Source organism: Sinocyclocheilus grahami, unplaced genomic scaffold (assembly GCF_001515645.1).
Source record: "Sinocyclocheilus grahami isolate Dianchi unplaced genomic scaffold, SAMN03320097.WGS_v1.1 scaffold1187.1, whole genome shotgun sequence".
Classification (NCBI taxonomy): Eukaryota; Metazoa; Chordata; class Actinopteri; order Cypriniformes; family Cyprinidae; genus Sinocyclocheilus; species Sinocyclocheilus grahami.
This window is the reverse complement of record NW_015506366.1, coordinates 269,776-296,813: the sequence shown is the minus strand read 5'-3', so window position 1 is coordinate 296,813 and position 27,038 is coordinate 269,776. Positions and strand designations below refer to the sequence as shown.

General features: G+C 36.0%; 2 protein-coding genes across 3 annotated transcripts; both read left to right on the top strand.

Annotated features, from left to right (window-relative positions):
• Positions 1-1,037: 1,037 nt before the first annotated feature.
• On the top strand, positions 1,038-17,664 carry LOC107567777 (protein FAM124A-like). Its single transcript, XM_016253526.1, has 4 exons — positions 1,038-1,370; positions 1,817-1,855; positions 4,858-4,889; positions 14,880-17,664. Exons 1-4 carry the CDS (start codon positions 1,337-1,339, stop codon positions 15,699-15,701), a joined length of 927 nt encoding a protein of 308 aa, XP_016109012.1. The 5' UTR covers positions 1,038-1,336; the 3' UTR covers positions 15,702-17,664.
• LOC107567776 (probable serpin E3) lies at positions 8,816-26,731 on the top strand. Of its 2 annotated transcripts, none has more exons than XM_016253524.1 (11): positions 8,816-8,869; positions 19,165-19,563; positions 21,304-21,340; positions 22,118-22,384; positions 22,540-22,773; positions 24,297-24,527; positions 24,595-24,793; positions 24,877-24,977; positions 25,080-25,166; positions 25,720-25,803; positions 26,505-26,731. In XM_016253524.1, exons 4-11 carry the CDS (start codon positions 22,135-22,137, stop codon positions 26,552-26,554), a joined length of 1,236 nt encoding a protein of 411 aa, XP_016109010.1. In that variant the 5' UTR covers positions 8,816-8,869; positions 19,165-19,563; positions 21,304-21,340; positions 22,118-22,134; the 3' UTR covers positions 26,555-26,731. The 2 variants fall into 2 exon arrangements, with proteins under 2 accessions (XP_016109010.1, XP_016109011.1); XM_016253525.1 differs by having other exon boundaries at positions 8,826-8,869; positions 19,335-19,563.
• Positions 26,732-27,038: the final 307 nt, after the last annotated feature.

Sequence of the window (27,038 nt, the reverse complement as noted above, 5' to 3'; positions counted from 1 at the left end):
ACCTGTTTTCATATAAATAATCTAATATATTTGTGTAAATAGCTTTCCAAAATATCTGATTGTTTGAATGACGGCATGTTGCAGTTGCAGTTGCAGCTCAATTCACGTTTATTGCATATTATTTCATTAAGAAATAATTTTGTCTGTCAATAAAATATATTTTGTCAAGTCTGACATTTCTTTCTTTATTTCTCCAGTGTACAGTGTGTTATATGTAAGCGTTGGTACTCAGAATACAGCTATACACTCTTAAAAATAAAGGTGCTTCAAAAGGTTCTTCAAGCGATGCCATAGAAGAACCATTTTTGCTTCCACAAAGAACCATTCAGTCAAAGGTTCTTTAAAGAACCATCTCTTTCTTGCGTTTTTGTAATCTGAGGAACCTTATTTCGCCACAAAGCACCTTTTGTCAAACAGAAAGGTTCTTCAGGTGTTAAATGTTCTTTATGGAACCATTTAGACAAAAGGGTTCTTCTATGGCATCGTGAAGCACCTTTATTTTTAAGAGTGTAGCAATGGGTTGGTAGAAATAAGTAATCTAAAGAAAGAGATACTGACATTTATCAGCCTCAATGCATGAAATTTGATTACATCGTCAACGCTGTTTGTGTGGACCTGTGAATTGCACTTGTTTTGATGTAGTAAGTTGACTTTAGCACTAAATAAACGTTATTTATTTGTTTGTAGTTATTAAGTAATTAAATGTCTGGTCAGTTGATGTTAACATGGCGGCCATGAGAGGGCGACCTGCTCCATGTGGAATATTTGTTTCTTTTTTATTTTATTTTTTAAGAAAGGATTTTATCTCACGTGAGTGTAGCCTACATTACTTTAATTATATCTCAACAGTATCCTACTAAATCTCGTATTGTGTAAATCTTTTTGTAAAATAGCCTAATTAAACACTGCGCCTATATTATTATTAATCCTTTCATAATACAAGAGCTTTAGCTAAAGAACTCTCTCTCTCTTTAATTCCTAATTTCCACATTCCACAGACTGGGTTCGCATTATGTGCGTCTCTTGGTCAAAAAGTGCGTACTCGCTTTAACTGCGTTGGGCCACCGGGGAGCGGTAAACGCACCGCTATTGAAGTGAATGAACGGCGGTGACGCACAAGCTTCACGAACGAACCGGATCAGACAGACTCTCGCGTGTCTTGTCACTGTTATCTGTGCCTGTCAGCGTTACCGGAGTCGGTTGTTCATCCAAGCTTTAACGAGTTTCGTCGCCTTCATTTTTTTGCAGTGTACGTGAGCGTTAAAGTGCAGAAGAGAAAACGGGAGGCATGTGAAGTTACTGTCACTTTCACCAGAGATGAAGAATTCAGTTGAAGATGAGTGCGCTGATTCGGGAGCGGAGACCGGAGGGTGAGTAATGACAAACAGGCTTGTTTTAACAAAGAAAATGAAATAAATTACATAGGATAGGGAATATAGCTATAATGCACTAATTAGGATAGACACCAATATGCTACACATTTTTGATGAGGATTCTGATACCTGAGCAGCGTAGGACAGGTCATCAAAAACCATTAGACAGCGCGCTTGTTTGAAGTTTTCTCGTTTGGTTTCTACCTCGTTTGGCCCGTTGTATTTAACCATCTGTTGTTTGGTATTAACACCCAAGACATCTGGCGCAGAGATTTACTGCTGAAAAGTAGCTGGAAAGCCAATGAGCTGAGCTATTAGTGCATGCTGCTTAGGCTTTTTAGCACAAGAGAGTGACAGAAGTAGCCAATATACTAATCACATAGATTTAACTCTCTATTATCTCAAAGTCATGTATGATCTGTGCCATCATTCTGTGATTTCAGCTGTGAACGATGAAAAGATGCATCCTGGTTTGTTTATAGGTATGTCATATCATAATGGCTGTCCTGACTTGTTGGTGTAGGTATGGTGATTTAGTAGGATAGTAGACTACCCTCTCTATCCTCTACCAACTGTTTGTATGGTATATATGTGTATATCTGCTTTAGAATATTATTTCTTTACATTTGTTCTGAAGAAAATGGCCGTGGTACCTTTCTAAGGCTGATGATACACGGGACAACTTTTTTTGAGAAATGTTGCTTGGGCACTTTTCCATTAAGAATGGGTAACATATTTCTATCTGGATATTTTAGATCGGTCTTGGGCTCTTCGTCTCACCTTGTTGCCCATTGATGGCAACATTTCTCAAAGTTGCCCAGCAACATTGCTCAAAAATTTGCTCAGTGTATCATCAGCCTAATGACTAACTCTTCAATTAGCTAATGCATTTATCCAAAGCCACTTACAGTAAAACCTTGAGCAACCTGGGGTCTAAGCTCAAATGGTGATGGCTTATCCCTTGTTGAGTTTGAACCACAACCTGTAATCTGACCACATTTAACCACTAAGATACATCATCTAGTACCTTTAAACTTGACTTCAAAATGTACAAAACCATCTTAGAAATTCATCTGACCCTGTTTTGATCCTGTAATTTTAATATGTAGGACTTATTGTTCCTATGTAAATATATAGAGTTTCTTCCAAGCTTATTCGATTAGCCACTTACGAAAGAATACATATTGTAAATGTCAGATTTGGTTGTGATGTGGCTGTCTTGGTGCTAAATGAGAGCTAAGAGATGTGTGTGGCTTATATCCTCATTTAGTTCATTTAACAACAGTAACCGTAAACTTCACTGATGGCAGTAAATCAGAGACTTTCAAAAAGGATGTTTTCTAATGATGCTTGAGAGTGCATTGTTTAAGTGTGAACAACATGCAGAAAACTATACAGCCCTCACTGATTCAGGAATAGCAAACATAAAACATATGAGATTCACTGTAATGACATTACTGTCCACATTTCTAGTAATGATTTTATTTGTATTAAGTATTACATAGAAGCACATAAAAGTGCTTTTGCTGTTAAATGCAAAGTATAGACCATAGTATTTACACTGTTCAAAAGTTCGGGGTTGTGCTTCTTTATATATTTGTAGAAAACTTGATTCATTCAAGATTCTTTGATAAGTTGAAACGAACAGCATTTATTTGAAATAGAAATCAGTTGTAACATTACAATTGCCTTTAGCGTCACTTTTTATCAATTTAAGGTGTGTCTTTGCTGAATAAAAGTTTTCCAAAAATAAAATGCACCGATATGAAAATTTTGGCCGATAACGATAACGATTATTCTTTATTTTTGAAAGCCGATAACCGATATGTTGGCCGATAAATCTATATCCAAATTGTTATATACTTTTTGAGAGCCTGATTACAAAAAAGGTCTCATCATTAAAAGCCACATCCCAAACACTTCAACATAAGCAGCCTAGTTTGAACGGTGTACGTTTTTAAAATATTTTTACTCTCCCATTACCAAATTTAGTCATAAAAAAGTCTTATAAATAAATAAAATAATGCATAAATAATGCAAACAAGTCACTGGACATCATTACACGTGTAAAGAATCAAAATGAATGTGCCACAGATCAATAAAACAGAATAGCCTCTGCACGGACAATAATTAAATGATTTTAATTACTAAACCATATTGTTGATGAAAATAATAAGAGAAAAATACAAGTGGTTGTTGTTATTAATAATGTATCAATGATTTTGAAAAAGTAACAAATTAATACCACTGTTTTAAATAGCAGCCGTTGAGCTGCGCTTGCTGAAGCTGAAGAGCTGAATGAACATGGTAAACTGAAGCGTTTTGCTGGCAGTTTATTTAATTAAAGGAAATGCATCCTGAGATTGATGTTAATTCAACATAAACATAATATTACAACTTATATATGTACAAAATGACGTAGTTATTGCGTGCTATAGTCAGAATGTGTGATCCTGTTGTGGATGCGCTCTTCCCATAACAACGCGCTGAAACACAGCAACTAAACCCAAAGAATGCACAACGTTTTATTATAATAATGTTCTCATTAGAATGTTATATACACAACATTCCCAATCATAGTTATTAATGTTGTGCACTGCTGTTTTGAGTTTATCACTGGTAAACTGAAGTGCTCTTTTAACTTAACCAAATGCATTCTATATGAGATAAATCAGATATACATCAAATAAACACAATATTACAACGTACAATTGCACAAAAGGCTGCAAACGAACAGCGCGCATCTGAAGTGTCTCTGAAGGAAATAATGCATTATTTATCGGCTTTAAGATATCGGCCAAATTTTCTTATCAGGCCGATACCGATAACAGAAAAAATTAGCATTTATCGGCCGATACCGATATGGTGGCCGATATATCGTGCATCCCTAAAATAAATAAATATTACTGATCCCAAACTTGTAAACAGAAGTGTTGAACCAATGCACCACATACCAGTTCAGACCATACTATTACAGCATTAAATTAGAACATTCAAATTTCAAGTTTAAGTACATGGAATTTCCCTGTTCTTAAAAAGAATTTAATACCCTGTTACACTGTTTTCACTACCAGAGAAACAGGAAAAAGACAGAGGGAGAGGAAAGGGAAAAAGATTGACCAGAGAGCGATAAAAGGGGAAAAAAGCATGTACAATGAAATCAAAATGACTAGGTCATATGAAATATGTCAAATAGGTCTTATGCTTTGTTTTTTACCTTCTTCATCAACCGATGAGCTGAGAGAATAGAAGGTTTCTGACACAAAGCAGCAAGACACAATATTTGATCATAACCTATACATATATATGTGCATAATACACTAGAGACATTACTACACACTAACACACACACTCTATATACCATGACACCCAGGATTGTTTATCCAGATGTAGGACCTTCCTTTGAAACCTTGGGATCCTAAATCTCTAACAAAAGTCTTTCTCTGTTTCTCTCTCCCCTTTCTGTCATTCACTCTCTTCTCAGGTCTGACTACAGTCTTATGTCATCAGCAAGCAGTGAGTACATGCCATTTGTTTTTTATATTCCCCTTTATGCAGTTCAGATCAATTTTCCAACATGCCTTAATCAAACACATATTCGCCATATGTTATGTCCTTTAAATCCCTTTTCCTCTTCCACCTTGTGCTCATTGGGGGGTTTATAAGAGACTATTCTTTCTAAAGCTGCTTTTGGATTCATTAGTATTTTGAAAAGAACATTACAATTTAGAAGTGGAAGATTTCTGTCAGTTAAAACACTTGACAATTGTTGCCATGACAGTGAGATTAGTTTGTTCAGGGAATCACTGCTTGAAGTGCTTTGAGAGCTCTTAACACCTCTGCTTGTTTGTGTGCGAGTGCCTGCTTGTGTGTGTGTCTGGGGCTGACCTTTCCCCATGGCTGCGTCGGGCCCAGTCTGTTTCCCTATGGAGGGATTTATGTCCAATATTAGCCCATTAATCTGGGGAGCAGGAAACACTCCTCCCAGTGACAGTGCAGGAAGCACTCTCTCACTCACCCACTCACATTTAGACGCACTCACCTACTCTCACACACACACACACACTAAAACTTAGAGCCCATCGAGGACACCACATAATAGACTGTGTATAATTTACTGAATGAAGAAAAGTGGTTCAATGTGGACTCAGGGACAGAAAATGTAGAAAACAGAATGAGATGGTTTGAGGAATAATGTGAGATGTGGAGAACTAGTGGGGCTGGAGAAGAATTAAATGCTTAAATCTGTTCTCACATATGAAAAAATAATAATTTGATGACAGGGACCAGGGTGCAATTTACAGTAGAATATTCAACAATTTTGAAACAAAATAAATGTATTTATTGAATAATATGTATTTTTATTTTATCCTGCTTATAGACATGAGGGTGGTATTGTCTAGAAAGGGAGTTCTTTAGAATTTATACTGTCTTATTTTATATTCCATTGTCTTTTTTTTTCTTTGTCTGAGCACCTTTGCATGGATGAGAGATCTGTTTTTCACTTTTTCCACCACATTTCCCCTTATTGTTTCTACATTCTGTCTCTTTTTTAATGGTATGACAGTATGCTTTCTTGAAAGGCTGCCATGAATAACTGCTTAATGCTGCATCATCAGTCATGTCAGCATTTCGCCACTTCTGCAGCTCATCAGATTTTCTTTGTATCCATACTTTCCTCTATATATCTTTGTTCACTAACAACTCAAGTGCATATTCTGTGAAATCTGTTTCACCTCTTTATAACTCTGGACACTTTACTACACTGAAAAAAAATGTGCTTCATGTGGTAACATTTAAATAAATTTAAAGTCAAAAATCAAGCTAAAACCATTATGTCACACGAACAAATCGTTAGATCAGAGAGAAATAGCCACTTAAAGTAACAATTGCAGGTTTTTACAGTGTTAGAATGACACCAGATAGGAGTGTATATTAGGGATGGTTAAGCTGGGGCTAAATATGGTGTCTTATTTAATGTTAGTTGCTTAAGTCTCAAACAGCCAGATTACATTCCATTACAGACTCAACTAAGATTACAGATGGTTTAAAGTGATCGAGGCTTCTTGAATCTAAACTAACATTTAAAAATACATTATATTTTACTTTAACATTTCCTTTGAGTGAAATCTATCAAATAATGTGATTAAGTTCAGTATCTGTGGTTTCTCCTCATAATTGCATAAGTAATCATTCAAATTATGCTGTTATAAATAGAGTGCTGTAAACAGTGTCTGAATAAACCATGTGTCTGCAGGGCAAAGTGCCCTAACATTCACATTTAATTTCTTCCAGCTGAAAGCTTTTGGTAATTAAAACATTAATAACTGGATCACATTAGGTCTATTGTAAGGCTGCCTGCATATGTAATACTGTACAATAGAGAATGTATTGTGTGTTTTTAAGTCTGAACAAGTACCTTTGCCTAGTGAACACACTGCTTGGTTTTTCCACACTGATCGATTGAAAGGATCCTTCAATGAACTCAGATGTGCGTCAGTTACACCTACAAGAGTGCAGTGCAACTAGAGAAGAGTGTTTACTTGCGTGAGTGTGTTTTTGTGTGTAAGTGTGTAAGAGCATAGCGTTCCCTCGGCCTCTGGTGCCACCAACCTTAAACAACAAACAAAGTGGGACGGGTCCCATGGGTCAGGAGAGTTTGGGGTGAAAAAAAAGAGTAGGCGAAAAGAAAGAGGCAGCTGTCCATGTTCTGCCACTTTCTGCTATATTTATTTTTTTTTTAGAATGAGAATAGCTGCACAATATTTCTCATAATATAATAACAACACAAAGATTTTTGTGTTTTTTTATGGCAGAGAGATGAATATATCAAAGGGGTTTTTAAGGGCTTGTTATGTTATGTTATGCAGCATTACTCATATAATGTAGAGACATCATGTGTTTTCACACATCATATAAATACAGTCATTTATGACATGTTTTAATTGCTGCTCTCGTTGATCTCATTTTGCAGTCATAAAACGTCACATTTGCCTTGAACACTTTGTTAAGGGGGTCTTTCATGTACATTTGTGCTCAGGGATATTTGTGCGTGTGTGTGTGTGTGTGCACTCAGGGCTCACTATGGTCAAAGGTTCAGTGGAAGGGCAAACCTTATTCAGAAATCCTACAGGGAGCCAAAGCATTTCTCCAGGGTTACTAACCATCCACTAATGCAACTAATGAGGCTGCACTGTTCGCTATACAGCCTGATTACAGAACAGGAGAGCATGGATGAAAAGATTTCATTCAGTCTTGAGAGCCAATCCATTTTCTCTGTTTCGTACTGTTCTTTCCTTTATAGACGTTCAAAGCAAAATAGGTTTCCAGTGACTCCTGACGCCAGAATAAAGCAGAACATGTAACACACTAATACAAATAAAGGGTAGAACTAAGTTTGTTTGTTTTTTACTAGAATGTAGAACTTTATTTTCCTCTGAAACTTCTCTCTTGTAACATATCCAGACTTCTCCACTCATTAAGCCAGCTCTTCCACCCCTTTCTTACAATCCACCACAAGCTTGCGTTCAGATCTCCCTCCATCCAATCCCATCCCAACCATACATTTTTTTCTATTTTGATAATCTGTTTCACTTTTATATTTTTCACTAAAACGAAGAAGAGATCTTCTTGCAACTTCTGTTTCATCACAACTATAATTAACATATTGTAATATATTATATTAAATCAGTATAGCTCCATACTTTTATGGATCATTTTCTCATCTTTTAGGTGATTTGTCCATGGGGGACCTACAAGATCCTTTCCTAGTTTCTATCCACATCATCACTGACCCTGGTCTGGCCAAAACGCTCCAGCAAGCCACTGATCAGGTCCTCTCCTGGCTCCACCCTGATCTCACCCTCTTCAGGGTGTCAGAACGGGCAGGTGGTCTCTCTCGAAAGCCCCAGGTCCGCCTGCAGCGCGTCACCGAACCACCATCGCACCAGCCAGCCTTGGCTGTAATCCTGTTTCTACAGGATGAATATGGAGGTGAAGAGAGTCTTGAACGTCTCCACAATCAGCTGAGATGCCCACCGTGGCGATACCACCACACAGAGCGGGTGAACGGGCAAGGCCTCTTACCATTTTCTGCAGCCAGCCAGGACTTTGTTACACTTGCACCAGGCACACCACTATGGGCACTTCGCCAGGTGCACTACGGCAAAGAAATTGTGCGCTTTACAGTCTATTGTCGCTACGAGACCTACACCGAACAGGTGCGTCTGTACAGGCTGCTCCTGCGCCGAAGGCTAGCCCAGAAGAAGGAGGATTTCTGCTTCTGTGTAGTTTACTCCAACCCTGAAACAGAAATCCAGCTGTCATTCAAGCGGATGCCCCATGGCCAGAACCCCGTCCCCACTGAAAATGCTGTGATGGAGATCAGAGTGAGGGATGTCGGTGAACTTGTGCCACTGCTGCCATGTCCCTGCATGCCTATCAGTGACGTCCGCTGGCAAACAAATGATTATGACGGGAATAAAATATTGCTACAGGTAAGACAAGAGATGTAAAAAAAAATATAATGCACTTTTCCATATACATTTGAATATATTTTAATATTCATATGTATTATTCATGCATGATAACCTAAATTTGTAATGTTGGATTAAAAAGCACAATATGTTATGCATCAACTGCCAATACACCTTTTTAAACCTTTTACTATTAAAAAAAAACTTTTCAAGCTTGTGATGAGTTTTTGCAAATCAATTAGTACTAACTAGGTAACAATAGCCAAATTAGGTTAACATGGGACGTGGTAGTGTTAGACTACAAAATCAAATATCCTAGACTAATTTCATTACATTATTAATTTTCTATGGTTTGGAGTAGTTCATTCATAGTTTTGAACCTTGTCTTATCTTTAGATTTTCTTATATATACTTTTAATTTTGAATGATTTGTTGTGATTCATCATTCAGTTGCTTTGGTTCAAGGCTTAGGGCTCTTTATTCAGAAATTTTCTTTCATGCCTATGGAGAAAAATAATGCTTCCATAACTCAGGTCCCTGAAATCACATTTGAGCTCTGTAATGATGCTCTGCAAGCGGCGTTGTGAATCAGTTTTTCATTACTGGTTGTCTCTGCAGAATTTACCTTCAGAGAGCAGTTCATATTCTCTTGCTGTGGCGTCCTGAAGGTGTTTTGGTAGAAACCAAACAAACCAAAATTTAAAAAAAAAAAGGGAATCATTGCGACCTTCTCTTCCTGATACTTAGCTACTGTAGAAAACAAATGCTGTTAGTAACTACACTGATGAAACAAATGTACCACAGTTTTGAGCAAAATTGATACTGAGCTCAGGTTCAGACCAGGCAACTGAACAGAGCATTACTGCTTAAACACCCTGCATAGTTGCATACAGTGAAAAAAAATGGTATGCAAACACCAAGGCACTGCATAAATTGTACACATTGATTTTTTAAAATGTGTCCTGGTTCAGATCCAAACACCTCTGGCCTTTTGTGTTTGTGTGTTTATGTGTGTGGAAAGACTGTACTCAATGTAAAAATACTCAAACAAACCTAAAGACAGCCAAATTAACTAACGCACAAGCACATACAGGTCAATTCTGCCTGATCTTGATTAGCTGCGATCAAAGCAGGTTTGGCTCTCTGTCACAACTACAGCCTCATTACTAATCAACCCCTGCTTGTGCCAAATGGCACAGAGAGGATTTCACACATAACACACATTATGTCTCAAATGAAAAAAAAAAAAAAAAAGCTGAACTGGTTGTAGATATAGACAAGCTCTTTCGCTTTACCTAAGTTTCCTTTGAATTTATGGACTATAATCTGCTGCTGAACATCTGAAACATTTCATGTTTGGAAAACAACAGGGACGGGGGTATATAGACTGGAGTAATGGCTGCTGAAAATTTGTCTTTGCTATGACAGGAATAAATAAAAAATCAGAAAACAGTACATTTTTATATTTCACAAATGTACTGTTTTTACTGTATTGTTGAAAACATAAATATGAGACTATTTTCAAAAATAACTCCAAACTTTAGAATGGTATTGTAAACATTTTTACGAAACTATAAATTTGTTTACTCACCAAAGACAATTTTACTCACATTTGGTGCTCAATGAGTCCGAAATTTCCATACAGGGAAATATATACTATTTTGAGGGAGATATAGTAAATACAGAATGAATATAATGGCATGTAATTAGAGAAATGTATGACTGTGGAAAACGTGGGAAATCTGTGAGTGGAACAGTGAGGAAGAAGGGTACAAAGAGGCTCAAAGATGGATGGAAAACCAAATAAAGCAATAGAAGAAAATGATCGAGGGAGAGGTAGAGGGATGGAGGGGATGTGCAGTGAGGTGTGAAGCAGAAAACAGTGGAACTTTGTTACTCTAATGCACACACACTAAACAATGCTTGCTATGTTTAAAGATAAATTTTCCTCTCTCTCTCTCTCTCTCTCTCACTCTCTCACACACACATACACATACACAGGTATACAGTTACCTTATCAAAGCCACATTCCCACATTGTGTTTTGTTTGGTATCTGCAGGAACATGGTTCCCTTTCCCAAGCTATTTTTGTTTAATGTCAAACTTATTTTGACAGCTCACTGCAGATATGTTGTTCATCATATTGCCATGTGAAAAGTTCACGATTTAAAGCAGCTGGTTCTTAACTTGTTTTGCTTTAAGATCAGATTTTATATTGACATAGATTGTCAAATGGCAACCAAATATGTATTATACATAAGCTAACCAAAATATCCTTAATATCACACATTGAGGTTTACTGTTGAGTTTTTGCTGCATTTTCGATCAAATAACTGCAGTCTTGGTAACCATTATTTAAAAAAAAATCGTACACATTCCAAACTTCTGAATGGTAATGTTTGTGTAGATTTTATTATCAATATAGTACTTTAAATAAAAGGTCCCACCTTATATTAGGTGGCCTTAACTACTATGTACTTACATCAAAAAATAAGTACAATATACTTACTGTGTTCATATTGTATTGTAAAAACATGTATGTACACAATAAGTGCATTGCATTGAATGATTAATTTAAATGTAAGTACATAGTAGTTAAGGCCACCCTTATTTGGGACCAAATAAAAATAGGTACTAGGATCTGCAAAAATGGTGTCCTGAACATATTAATTGCACATAATTTTTGAGATGTCTTTGTTATGGGCTATGGTTAGGGGTAAGGGTAGGTTGGGGTTAGGTCAAATAATGTCATATTTGCATTAAAAATGACATAACCGAGCGAATGACACTTAATGACAGTTGTCATAAACATGCATAAAAAACCTTCATATTCATGACATGTGTCATGTCATGATTATGTAGGTGTCATAATCATGATTATGAAGGTGTCATGTCAGTCTTATGCACACCCCTTCAAGTAAAGTGTAACCGAGAAGATATTATTAGATAATATATCTCAAAACAATGACTTTTTGTATATATATATGACGTCTTAAACATTGACATCTCATATACACTGTTCATGAAAGTTCTTTTAGTGAACTGTCTGCAGTAACCCTAGTGTTCTAAAGTGTGAGTATTGTAATAATAAGAGTTCATAAAGTTGTAATATATATATTTTACATAACATTATATGAACTCTTAATAAATGAGTCTACATGGAGTATTTGTGCTAAATAATTTTCACACACCACAGGACAGTTAGTGAAGGTAAAAATGTGAATAAAATGTAAAAAAAAATATAATGCACTTTTCCATATACATTTGAATATATTTTAATATTCATATGTATTATTCATGCATGATAACCTAAATTTGTAATGTTGGATTAAAAAGCACAATATGTTATGCATCAACTGCCAATACACCTTTTTAAACCTTTTACTATTAAAAAAAAACTTTTCAAGCTTGTGATGAGTTTTTGCAAATCAATTAGTACTAACTAGGTAACAATAGCCAAATTAGGTTAACATGGGACGTGGTAGTGTTAGACTACAAAATCAAATATCCTAGACTAATTTCATTACATTATTAATTTTCTATGGTTTGGAGTAGTTCATTCATAGTTTTGAACCTTGTCTTATCTTTAGATTTTCTTATATATACTTTTAATTTTGAATGATTTGTTGTGATTCATCATTCAGTTGCTTTGGTTCAAGGCTTAGGGCTCTTTATTCAGAAATTTTCTTTCATGCCTATGGAGAAAAATAATGCTTCCATAACTCAGGTCCCTGAAATCACATTTGAGCTCTGTAATGATGCTCTGCACGCGGCGTTGTGAATCAGTTTTTCATTACTGGTTGTCTCTGCAGAATTTACCTTCAGAGAGCAGTTCATATTCTCTTGCTGTGGCGTTAAAAATTTAAAAAAAAAAAGGGAATCATTGCGACCTTCTCTTCCTGATACTTAGCTACTGTAGAAAACAAATGCTGTTAGTAACTACACTGATGAAACAAATGTACCACAGTTTTGAGCAAAATTGATACTGAGCTCAGGTTCAGACCAGGCAACTGAACAGAGCATTACTGCTTAAACACCCTGCATAGTTGCATACAGTGAAAAAAAATGGTATGCAAACACCAAGGCACTGCATAAATTGTACACATTGATTTTTTAAAATGTGTCCTGGTTCAGATCCAAACACCTCTGGCCTTTTGTGTTTGTGTGTTTATGTGTGTGGAAAGACTGTACTCAATGTAAAAATACTCAAACAAACCTAAAGACAGCCAAATTAACTAACGCACAAGCACATACAGGTCAATTCTGCCTGATCTTGATTAGCTGCGATCAAAGCAGGTTTGGCTCTCTGTCACAACTACAGCCTCATTACTAATCAACCCCTGCTTGTGCCAAATGGCACAGAGAGGATTTCACACATAACACACATTATGTCTCAAATGAAAAAAAAAAAAAAAAAGCTGAACTGGTTGTAGATATAGACAAGCTCTTTCGCTTTACCTAAGTTTCCTTTGAATTTATGGACTATAATCTGCTGCTGAACATCTGAAACATTTCATGTTTGGAAAACAACAGGGACGGGGGGATATAGACTGGAGTAATGGCTAAAAAAAAAAAAAAAAAGCTGAACTGGTTGTAGATATAGACAAGCTCTTTCGCTTTACCTAAGTTTCCTTTGAATTTATGGACTATAATCTGCTGCTGAACATCTGAAACATTTCATGTTTGGAAAACAACAGGGACGGGGGTATATAGACTGGAGTAATGGCTGCTGAAAATTTGTCTTTGCTATGACAGGAATAAATAAAAAATCAGAAAACAGTACATTTTTATATTTCACAAATGTACTGTTTTTACTGTATTGTTGAAAACATAAATATGAGACTATTTTCAAAAATAACTCCAAACTTTAGAATGGTATTGTAAACATTTTTACGAAACTATAAATTTGTTTACTCACCAAAGACAATTTTACTCACATTTGGTGCTCAATGAGTCCGAAATTTCCATACAGGGAAATATATACTATTTTGAGGGAGATATAGTAAATACAGAATGAATATAATGGCATGTAATTAGAGAAATGTATGACTGTGGAAAACGTGGGAAATCTGTGAGTGGAACAGTGAGGAAGAAGGGTACAAAGAGGCTCAAAGATGGATGGAAAACCAAATAAAGCAATAGAAGAAAATGATCGAGGGAGAGGTAGAGGGATGGAGGGGATGTGCAGTGAGGTGTGAAGCAGAAAACAGTGGAACTTTGTTACTCTAATGCACACACACTAAACAATGCTTGCTATGTTTAAAGATAAATTTTCCTCTCTCTCTCTCTCTCTCACTCTCTCACACACACATACACATACACAGGTATACAGTTACCTTATCAAAGCCACATTCCCACATTGTGTTTTGTTTGGTATCTGCAGGAACATGGTTCCCTTTCCCAAGCTATTTTTGTTTAATGTCAAACTTATTTTGACAGCTCACTGCAGATATGTTGTTCATCATATTGCCATGTGAAAAGTTCACGATTTAAAGCAGCTGGTTCTTAACTTGTTTTGCTTTAAGATCAGATTTTATATTGACATAGATTGTCAAATGGCAACCAAATATGTATTATACATAAGCTAACCAAAATATCCTTAATATCACACATTGAGGTTTACTGTTGAGTTTTTGCTGCATTTTCGATCAAATAACTGCAGTCTTGGTAACCATTATTTAAAAAAAAATCGTACACATTCCAAACTTCTGAATGGTAATGTTTGTGTAGATTTTATTATCAATATAGTACTTTAAATAAAAGGTCCCACCTTATATTAGGTGGCCTTAACTACTATGTACTTACATCAAAAAATAAGTACAATATACTTACTGTGTTCATATTGTATTGTAAAAACATGTATGTACACAATAAGTGCATTGCATTGAATGATTAATTTAAATGTAAGTACATAGTAGTTAAGGCCACCCTTATTTGGGACCAAATAAAAATAGGTACTAGGATCTGCAAAAATGGTGTCCTGAACATATTAATTGCACATAATTTCATGCTCTCATTTTGACTTTGTCAGGTTCAAGGTTCACGGTATTACCGCAAGCACACTATTGCGAAGTTCTGTCACCTTCCTCCTGATGATCCTCCGTTTACCTCCCCTCCTCCACCCGAGCTGCCCCCGCCACCTCCTCCCCCATACGGCCGCGGGCCCGCCTCCTATCGAAATCGCCGTTATCACCGGAACTCATCGCGTTCGCGGACCCAGACCCTTCCGTCTCCGGTCGCCTCCAGGACGCCCACACTGTGCGATCAGGAAGGCCGCATGCAGAGGCTCCAGAGGGATGTGGAGCTCTTACGGGCCGGATGGACAGGCCACCGCACACAGTCCCTCTTTTCTCTCCCTACAGACGAGTCCCGCTCCTCGTGTGCCTCTCCGTCAAGCTTCCGTCCTCGCTGCTTCTCTTCAATGGCTGCTCCAATTTTCCGTGTCAATGTCGATACGCTAGTGGGAGCCGAAGAGACGGATGTGGACACGGGACAGACCATCAGTGGCAGCTCTGTGGACCTATCGGTGGTCTCAGGTTATTCCCATCCACAGCTGAGGCCCCATTTAAAGGCCCCAGCACTGCGGCCCAAGTCTGCTCCTCCAACAGATGGAGGTCTTGACTTCGCTGATCTGACCTATAATAATGCCTCCTCCATAAGACAGACTCCTGTGCCGTCTAGAGCACAGAGCATCTCTGCAAAATCCACACCTTGTGTTGTACACGAACCACAGCTAAAGAATGTGAAAGATGTGTTGCAGGACAAAGGGCAGCAGAACAGCAATGGCATTGTGACAGTAGATGATTGTAGTCAAGAAGGCATTGCGGAGGAAGAGCAAGAATTTTATATCTGACACATGCAGGACAATCATCTCATCAGCATGTATGCGGGTCTTAAAGAGGGAATTTTGAGGTCTTCTATAATTGCAAGCAGCTGAATATTAAAATGTGGAAAACCCTTAAACCGATGTTCACCCAAAAATGAAAATTCTTTCATGATTAACTCGCTCTCATATTGTTCTAAACTCGTAAGACTCGCATGAAACACAAAATTAAGACATTTTAATGAAACCTGAGATGGTTCATTGAAAGTCCAGGTAATCAAAACCTCAAGTCATAAAGGTGTTGACAAATAATTGCAGTTTAATAAGTCTTGTGAAGAGGTAAGGTCACGTTATATGAGTAGATTTAATTAGGCATTTATTCACATGAAAACACATGGTAAACATTTAAGCTCAAATATGTGCACACACATGTGCATTGACTTTCAATGGAGGGACAGAAGCATAGGTTTAATTAAAATATCAAAATTTGTGTTCCGAAACGGGTTTGGAACGACAAGAGGGTGGGTCAAGGATGACAGAATTTTTTTGGGTGAACTCTATTTAAGCTTTTGTTCTATAGTGCATTTGTTTTATTAGCAACAGGCCATGCTTAAGAATGTGCATTCATAATGAATGACTTTAAGACTGAATCAAATTGACTTGTGTTTGTTGTATGTTGTGGTATTCTGTAATGTTTCATAATAGTTGTAATAACAAAGGGGCTTCATTGCTTATGTCAGAGAGCTCAGCGAAGAATAAAACTCTGCCACCTAGTGGTTGAACATAGTAACTACACAGGAGCTAGACACTTGAGTCATGAGGCAGGTCGCTCATTATTAGAGAAAAGATTGAAATCTCCACAGTTTGTACAGTTTCACAATTTGTTCCGTGTAAGAGTTTAAGAAAATGTTGTGTTTCTGACCTAAATGTAATGCTTTACATTTTCACACGTTTTAAATTATATGTAAATATTTTGTTTTAATGACCTCTCAGTGACCTGTGCAAAACATCACTGATTATATGGATAGACAAGAAAATAATCAAGGAACTCATTGATGTCTGCATTTACAAATATAACATTATGGTGTGAATTACTTGCCGTTGATGTTGTAAAAACAAAACCCAAATAATTATTATGGTTACTATAGGGGTTAGCAGCTGTTTCTCTGAGGAAAAATACATAAATAAATAATGAATTGTGGGAAGTCGCATACTTTTACAACAATTGGTCCCTGGGTCGTGTTATAAATTGTTTAGAAATTCTTTATCCAAGTGCATTGCATCTTGTGCATAATGTTGCCAATATGCTCACAAGTCTTACACTTCATTGTAAAGGAATATGCAGACGTGTTAATCAAACCATTACTATCAGTTACCTATATAAATCTTACAATTCTTTTCAAAGCTTGGTTCAGTTTAGAGTCAAAGGTCAAAGATGTTCATGTTTCATTACAATCATGTAACACGAACACATACAGGACAGCCCTTGTGAGTTGCCCCTCTCTCAGTGCCAGATCACTCCCCATGCGTTCCCAGCTAATCCCATGAGCGTACCTGGCACATCGCTACAGCGATACCGCCTCTCAGTGCTACTGCGCTCCGGCACTGGACTGGGATTCTGTTAATCCGGTCCAGCAGCCATAGAGGGCAGGAGGGGTGAACGACAGCGAGCACTAGTTCCCTGCTAGACCCCGCTAGAACATAAGTCAGGTCTAATAAAGGCCTTTCCTGTGAAGGAACTACCTTACTGACTATTAATATGCAGCAAATTAGGAGTTTATTGAAGCAAAAGTTGTAGTTAGTTAGTTAATTGTGAGAAATGGTCTCTAAACTAAAGTGACCAATATTACTTAGCTGAATAACAGTAATTAATTAAAAAATAAAAAATATTGTTATTATTGCGTACTATAGCATAAGCAGTACTGCTCACCCTATAATAATAACTTCTACTATTAATGTGTATTTAAAGACATGTATTAATATTTGTAACAGTAATGATGCACATTATTAGCAGTTATTAGTATTAGTACTCACCCTATATTAATAATAATAATTACTGTTATTAATAGGAATAGTAATAGTAATTCATTTAAAAATAAAAAATATTATTATTATTGCATACTATAGCATAAGTAGTACTGCTCACCCTATTAATAATAATAATAACTACAATTAATGTGTATTAATATACACATGTATTAATATTTATGACAGTAATGATGTATATTATTAGCAATTATTAGTATTCATACTCACCTTATATTAATAATTACTACTATTAAGGTGGTAATAATAATAATTATTATTATTATTACAACCATCACCATCATGACACTAATATATTAAATTATTATCATATAATGCAATCCACTACATACTTAATTGTGAGAATGTAATTCTGAACCTGGAGTATGTCGAGGCAGTGAATGTCACACACCCTGATGGGCTTTTTCCACTTAGAACGGTCCAATTGTTTTAGACATATTTTTAAATCTTTTAATGTTTTAGTTCATCAATATTTGACCCATTAAATGACTTTCTGTATTCAAAGTATGTTTGTGTACCAACTTTTAAATATCTGACCTCAAGATGAAAGAGGAGTTGTTTACTTTGGACGGCATTTCTTTGGCTGCATTGTCCTTGCCCAAGTGACCCTGACTTTCCCATCATCATTTCCCTTCTTAAAAATTCAAATGCCATGGATGGAATACTGGAATTTAAAAAAATCTGTCTTCTCCACTGATTGCTGCCAAGTTGGTTCTACTAATTAACATGCCTTCTGCTGGGCACCGTCCAAATACCTGATGCTTACTGATCATTTCCCGCTTGCAGTTTACCATGGGAAAAATGTCTCTTCAATCCATTAGGGTCATTTGTGGAAACTCCACTTACAGTGGCGATCTGACTTTGACAATGTATAACAATTGTTTAAAATAAATATTTGGTAACACTTTAGTATAGGGATAAATTCTCAGTATTAACTTGTTGCTTATTAGTAGCCTATTATTAACAAAAGCTATTGGATGTTTATTAGCACTTATAAAGCACATATTCTGCATAACCATCCTACATCCCAAATCCAATACCTAAACTTAACAGCTATCTTACTAACTATTATTAAGCAGCAAATTAGGAGTTTACTGAGGCAAAAGTTGCAGTTAATGGTGATAATTGAACCTTAAAATAAAGTGTGACCAAATGTTCTTTTGTTTCTTTCTTCATTAAAGAATCCTGAAAAGAAATCTAAATTTCTGAAAAAATATTAAGTAGCACATCCATCAAACATGCGATAATAATAATAATAAAAATCTTGAGTACCAAATCAATATATTAGAATAATTTCTGAAGGATCATGTGACAATGAAGACTGAAAATGAGCCTTTACTGGAATAAATTATATGTTTGAATATATTAAAAAATAAAAAATTATTTTACATTTTAGTAATATTTCACAATATTGCTGTTTTGCTTTGTTTTGTTCAAATACATGCAGCTTGGTGAGTATAACACTTCTTTCAATCAATTAATAATTATAGTTTATAGAGATGTTAATAGTTTGGTAAAGCTTGTGTAATGACTTCCTCTCTCTATTATGTGTGTGTGTGTGTGTGTGGCTGGATTTGCTGGTCGAGCGCATGCCTCCCTCTGCCTGGCTCCTTATAGTGCCGGGTGGGAGGCAGGAATTCTGACCGAGTGGTACGGACATCGCCGCCGGAGACCACAAACACGAAGCTCTCCCTTTAAACAAGGTCTCATGATCGACAACTCTTTCAATCAGTTGTCCTGGCGTGGAGGATCAGGGAGAACGCACGTCCTCCTGGAGTGACAGTGATAGTGGAGCTGAACATCAGGAGCAGCTGACACTCACCCAATCCAGAGGACGAGCCGGCTGGTAAGAAGTTCCTAAATATTTTAATTCAATCATACATTTTAATTATATTTTGTTTTTAATTATACTATATATTTTTAATTTTATATTTTAATTATAGGCCTATTTTGATCAATATCAATGTAAAACTATAAATGTAGCAAGCATTTCTGTTAAGAAGTTTAATTTCATTATTTTCGTATTGTGATTTACACCACTTCATGTTGCATTAAAGGGGTCATATGATGCTGCTAAAAAGAACATTATTTTGGGTTTTTGGTGTAATGAAATGTGTTTATGCGGTTTAAGGTTCATAAAAACACATTATTTTCCACATACTGTACATTATTGTTTCTCCACTATGCCCCGCCTTTCTGAAACGCGTCGATTTTTACAAAGCTCATTGGTCTGAAAAGCGAGGTGTGCTCTGATTGGCCAGCTATCCAGTGCGTTATGATTTTCCGAATACCTCAAGCGTGTGACGGAAATGTTAGTTACGCCCCTCACCATCACCATTGTGATGATGCCCTGTCAGGCCGGAGCGATGATTCAAAAACGTGAAAACCCATTATAAACGAGGCATTCGTTGCATCCAGTGGGGACATAATTATGGATTATAATGACTTATACTGTCTTTTTACACGTTGCGTTGCATCGCGCCGTGTAAACATAAAACCATGACTGCATTTGTGATCTGAGAAATGACAAACAACAAGCCCTACTCTACACTGCCCAATATATAAAATATAAAAACTCTTTAAATACAAAAAACTTACTTACAGTCTGCGAGTCAGAACAGCCGGCATTGTAGTCTACTCTACCAGGATCAGGAAACAGTCCTCCATAAAATGTGCTGCACACATCTGAATATTTGGGTTAAACTGTTCTGGAACAGTGTTGTAAATACAACTTAACCACTGATTTCTAGTCGTGTCCATTTTTGGAAGGCCAAACAAAGTAGTTTCGCTTTTACAACAAAACACCACGGCGGCCTTGAGGGAGCAGAGGCGACAGATTCAACGAAGGAGCATCTGGAGTGCTTGCAGCAACCACATGTGACGACCCCGGGCTGGACTCCGCGTCGTCCACGGTGAAAGCCGATCCGGTGATCCACAGAGTGAAGTTGTAGTATTTTCTCAGCAACCAGCACGGATCAGCTCTAGGCATGACGAAGCAGATATCATCCTCTTTTGGAAGGCCAAACAAAGTAGTTTCGCTTTCACAACGAAACACACAGTGTCTTCACGACATGGCTGCGGCGGCAACAATACTACAGCCAGAATAAAAGTTACGCCTTCTTTCTTTGTGTGAACATTTGGGCGGCATTATGCAAATCTTCCCACATCGTGACGTATAGACATGTGGGGGCGTGTTAGAAGGAGACGTTTTAGGTAGGCGTGGCTGACTCTTAACTTTTATAAAGAATATCTCTTTGGATTTTAGACTTTAGTCTTTGCAACTTTACAGATCTTCTTTATGCACCAAGAGCTTGTAACACTCCAAAGAGAAAGGAAAAATTGAAATCGCGTCATATGACCCCTTTTAATATTAGATATATGGAGGCTGTGGCATAGTTCACCCAAAACTGAAAATTCTGTCATCATTGTTTTAAACAAAACATCAGATAAACATAAAATAAGATATTTTGTGAAATGTCTCAGTGTTTTTTTTTGTTTTTTTATTATCCATACAATGGAAATCAGTGGTCACCAAAACTATTTGGTTACCAACATGCTTCAAAATATGTTATTTTGTGTTCCACAGAAGAAAGTATGACTTACAGGTTTGGAATGACATGAGGGTGAGTAAATTATGACCGATTTTTATTTTTTCGGTAAATTATCCTTTAATTTTTTTAACATTCATTCAGAACAGAGGCCACACATCAGTGCAATTAAGATACTAATCTTAAAAATGAATCAAATCTATTATAAAGATTAACCAACTTTATCCTTGCTTGCAAAAGTTGTGCTGCTGAAAAGTGGGTGATAGTAGTATTATATTTTGTACAGAATCAACATAGGGTTACACCAACAAAAGTAGGTTATCTTTAATAGATATCAAATACATTATATGTGACCCTGGACCACAAAACCAGTCATAAGGGTCAATTTTTCGAAATTGAGATTTATACATCATATGAAAGCTGAATAGGTAAGCTTTCCATTGATGTGTGGTTTGTTAGGATAGGATATTTGGTCGAGATACAACTATTTGAAATCTGGAATCTGAGGTGCAAAAAAATCAAAACACTGAGAAAATCACCTTTAAAGTTGTCCAAATGAAGTTCTTAGCAATGCATATTACTAACCAAAAATTAAGTTTTGATATATTTACAATAGGAAATTTACAAAATATCTTCATGGAACATGATCTTTACTTAATATCCTAATGATTTTTGGCATGAAAGAAAAATCAATAATTTTGACCCATACAATGTTTTTTTGGCTATTGCTAAAAATATACCCCAGCGACTTAAGACTGGTTTTGTGGTCCAGGGTCACATATATATTTTATTATTTCAACTTGTAACCAAATCCATAATTTATTTTTGAGTTGTTCTGGAAAACATTTGCAGATTTTGACCTGTTGATCATGCATCAGCTGTCTGTGACTTGCCTGTTGCTCTGTCTGTGGCTGCTGGAGCGCTGCCATGGCAACAGCCACAATGATCTACGCACACAGTTTGGCATCAGCCTCTACCAAACACTCACAGAGACGGAGAACAACTCCAACCTGATCGTGTCCCCAGCCAGCGTCTCGTTGTGTCTGGGTCTTCTGCAGCTCGGTGCCAGGGGAAACACTCTAGCACAACTTGAGGAAACTCTGGGATATGACGTGAATGGTAAGAGGAAACTAGCGGCACACCTGTAATCTGTATGTTGTTTTCCTAAATAGTTCAAAATATAAATCGGCCATCTGACAACCTGCCTACCTGCCATTGTCCAGTGCTTGAAAAGTTAACATGACAGTTTTGATGATACAATGGTCTCCTCGCAGATGCTCGAGTGCAGGACATTCTGTCTCGGCCACAAGGAGACCTGGGTAATTCCAGTGACGGGGTGCGGCTTCAGCTTGCCAATGCCTTATTTGTCCAGAGTGGTGTGAAACTCCTGCCAGAATTTACCCAGCATGCCTTGGGATGGGGTAACAGTAGTCTACTGAGTGTAAACTTCAGTAATCCAAACCACACTCATAGTCGGCTACAGCAATGGACACGTTCCCAGAGTAAAGGTGAGCTTATATTGACTAATAGTAAATTCAGTTTCCCTAAAACCACCACATATTCATCATTTATATTTAGATTGTCTCCAATGTCATTTTAAGTGATGGATATATACAGTATATGGCTTACAAAAACATACATAAATATACACAAACATAAATATACATTTTTATAGTGTTAATTATGTAAATACTGTACATATGATGTAAAATGAAATACTGATTTGAATTTGTATATGCTTATGATTTTAAAATATAATTATGTATTATTAAATATTGATTAGAATAATAATAATTAAAAAAAAAATATATATATATATATATATATTAAATGTACTTATGTAAATATATGTTTAAAATTAGATATGATTTGAAATTAAATATAATAATGAATTAAAAATATAATTATGTAAATATATGATGTCAAATTAAACATTGATTAGAATTTAAATATAACTTTGTAAATATATATTGTTAAAGAAATGTAATTTAAATATAATTATGTGCATATATGATGTGCAATTAAATATAATTATGACTGTCAAATATTTATATGTAAATATTAGTGCTGTCAAACAATTAATCGCGATTAATCACTTCCAAAATAAAAGTTTTTGTTTACAAAATATATGTGTGTAGATCGTGTATATTTATTATGTATATATAAATACAAACACATGCATGTATATGTTTAAGAAAAATATGTTATGTTTATATATTAAATATATTTATATAGAATATAAGAATATGAATATATAAATGTATAAGCATGTAAATATTTTTAAAATGTATACTGTATGTGTGTCTTTATATATACATAATAAATATACACCGTACACATACATATATAATGTAAACAAAAACTTTTATTTTGGATGTGTTTGACAGCACTAGTAAATATATATTATGTAAAAATAAATATTGATTTCCACAGTGTAAATAAAAAAAGAAAAATCAAACTTGTAAATGAAATAAAGATTATTGAAATATTTTTACAAGATAGTAGTTTCATTCTTCTTGATTCAAAATGTCATGTTTAATTAAACGTGTTACTTGCAATTCCTTGAAATTATTTGTACAATTTTCACAATTTCTACACCAAATATTTTCCAGTTTATTTTAGATATAAGAATAAATGTAAAATATAATTTTGTAAATATATTCTATGTAAAAGTTAATATTGATTAGAATTTAAATATGACTTTTAAATGTAATTATGTAGATATATGATAAAAAAATAAAACATATATTATGCCAAATTAGATATTGATTTTAATTTCAAATATAATTATGTAACTATAAATTATGTCAAATTAATTCAAAATGTCACGTTTAATTAAATGTGTTACTTGCAATTCTTTGTCAAATTTTCATTTCGCAATTGAGTGAAAATTGTTTCTACACCAAATATTAGTCAGTGCATTTAAATTGTTTTATTATGATGAGACACATGAAACTATATTACATGTAGGATATATACTGTATGTTTTCATATAAATGATTAAGTGTAAGTGTATGATTTATTTCTAAAGCCGATGACCATCTCCAGACAAAAGAGGAGCAGCTTCAGTCCAGTGAGTCCCAGGAAGAGGCCTCCAGACTAGACAGTTTACTGCAGATGGCTCTTCTGAGCACGGTGGTGTTTCACGGTGCCTGGCAGAAACAATTTCTCTTCACTGACACCCAGAACCTGCCCTTCAGCCTCTCAGACGGCAGCACAGTCAAAGTCCCGATGATGTACCAGTCAACCGAAGTCAATATTGGTAAGAGGAGGAACAAGACCTATTGTTCTGCTAAGAGCGTATATATTTACCTGTCCACCTGTCTTAGGGCATTTCCGCCTGCCGTCCGAGCAGGAGTACACGGTGCTGGAGCTTCTGTACTTGGATCGCTCACTCAGGCTACTGGTGGCCTTACCTAGTGACCGGAAAACCCCTCTGGCCCAGCTGGAAAAGCAGCTCACGGCCCGTGCTGTGGGACTGTGGGATACTGGATTAAGACGCACTAAGATGGATATATTTCTGCCCAGGTAACTGCATGCAAAAAAATAAAAATTACTTGTGAAATATTATATTATGCTAATTGGATATATCCTTGTTTTGTGTGTTTTAGGTTTAAGATGCAGAGCAGGTTCAATCTGAAGCCTGTTTTACAGTCTCTCGGTATCTCTGATGTCTTCAGTCCCTCAGCTGCTGATTTTAGAGGCATCTCAGGTAAAACCAGTCATAGATGCTGGGAAATAATCACAAACACCATCAGTTTAAATCAATGATTCACTCTGTGAAGAATAAGCCTTCTGTTTGATATGTCTACAGACGGAGAAGGGCTTTTTGTATCGGAGGCTTTCCATGAGGCAAGAATAGTAGTGACAGAGGAAGGGACAAAAGCAGCTTCAGCTACAGGTATGTGACATTTTACTTGCTGGAAGAAAAAATGTTAATGAAGACTGATCTGACTCTGTATTGACATACCAATATCATAATATAGACTTCATGTTATGCCTGAATTATTTATTTTTCCAGCTGATAAAAGATAAAAACATAGACAGCCAATCAGAATCCGTCCTGCTTTAAAGAGCTTGAGCATTTGAGCAGCAGATGACAAAACTGCAGCGCATGCTTATAATAAACACAACATTATCATCCGTTAGTGTGGACACTGATATAGTTAAAACAAGCCTCAAGTCCTTGTGAAACAAATTAAAGAAACATTATTCTGTTGTGAAGAGGACAAAAGCACATCTGGATATTACCAAATATTAGCCCTGATTTTTTTTTTGAAGATGTAAGATGTAATCTTTTATATGCTCAGCAAGGCTACTCCCTGGTGTATGTGTACCTGGCTGAGAATCAGTTGTAGTCAACAGATGGGATATAGTTGAACAGACTGTTCAAGCTGTGAATCGGCTGGGAAATAACTGATGACTGAGCTTTCTTCCCCTATCTTTCTTTTTAGCAATGGTGCTATTGAAAAGATCCCGATCAGCGGTTTTCAAAGCAGATCGACCATTTCTCTTTATCTTACGGCAGATCAGTACAGGTAAATACTAAAATCTGGAATTATAACTGATAGCATATGCATTCTTAAAATTACTCTACCCTGACATTAAATTGTATATAACGGCCAAACATTTGAGGTCAGTAAGATTCAGAAATACAGTAATATTCTGAATTATTATTACTATTTAAAAGTTTATTTGAACCAATTTTCTATTTATATTATTTACAGTGTAATTTATTCATGTGATGGCAAATCTGAATTTTTCAGATTTTTCACTCAAGTCTTGTCACATGATATAATAAAAGTATTAATTTCGCTTTATTTTAAGGTGTCATTGTTACAAAAGTTACATGTACTTACTATAATAATACTTAATTATGCATAATTACATGCAAGAAACCCTTAGCCAAACTCTAACCATATAGTGAGTACATATAGTTAATTAATATTACTCTGTACTTAAATGTATAATTACACTGTAACAAGGACCTTAAAATAAAGTGTAACCAAAAAAGAAAGAAAAAAAAACAGACCCAAAATGTTTGTATTGTACCTAAGAGAGAGAGAGGTCAATTACATTTACATTTAGGGACTAAATTTGCAGGGACTGCAGATGTAATTCTCCATAGAGTGATCATCATAAACAATGTTATTAGTCTAAATGAACCCACACAGATCTGCATGACATCTATTTTGTGACATTGGAGAATCAGTTTAATTTGTAGGTTTTTACTCCACAGGGTCATTGCTGTTTATAGGTCGAGTTCTGAATCCAGCTGAGATGTCTTGAGATGATACATGCAATCACAACGAGGTCCAATGACAAACACACACAGGAGACTTGTGTTAATATACATTTGTATGATTTTGCCAACTCAACACACCCCTCCTCCCTCATGGGTGGGGGGTCAGAGGGATATCTGACTTTTGTACAGATCTGTAAATAAAATTTTATTACATCAGGGTTTTTGCACTTCAAAGTGTCTGCTGTCATTTTTTTCCCCATCTACCCTCGATAAATTTCCTCAATTCTGATGGAAATGTTTAGTAACCATCAGTTACTAATTTCATGGATCTCAGAAATAAGTATTCCGTTTAGTACTGAGCCACACATTTAATAACGTTTGAAAATTTGTAAGGTCTAGAACCAAAACTACCCAAGTAGCTACAGCTGTCCGCTTCATCAGTCTATGGTTTAGCAATAGCCAAAAAAACATGACAAGCCACTTCGATCTTTATCCCTGCAAACTGATGGGTTTAAGTATATAGAAAAC

Coding starts and splice junctions, on each gene's coding strand:
- LOC107567776 (XM_016253524.1), top strand. CDS start 22,135: ATGCATCAGCTGTCTGTGACTTGCCTGTTGCTCTGTCTGTGGCTGCTG. Junction 24,978..25,079: donor TGATTTTAGAGGCATCTCAG/GTAAAACCAGTC, acceptor ATATGTCTACAG/ACGGAGAAGGGCTTTTTGTA. Junction 25,167..25,719: donor AAAAGCAGCTTCAGCTACAG/GTATGTGACATT, acceptor CTTTCTTTTTAG/CAATGGTGCTATTGAAAAGA.
- LOC107567777 (XM_016253526.1), top strand. CDS start 1,337: ATGAGTGCGCTGATTCGGGAGCGGAGACCGGAGG. Junction 1,371..1,816: donor TCGGGAGCGGAGACCGGAGG/GTGAGTAATGAC, acceptor CTGTGATTTCAG/CTGTGAACGATGAAAAGATG. Junction 4,890..14,879: donor TCTTATGTCATCAGCAAGCA/GTGAGTACATGC, acceptor TGACTTTGTCAG/GTTCAAGGTTCACGGTATTA.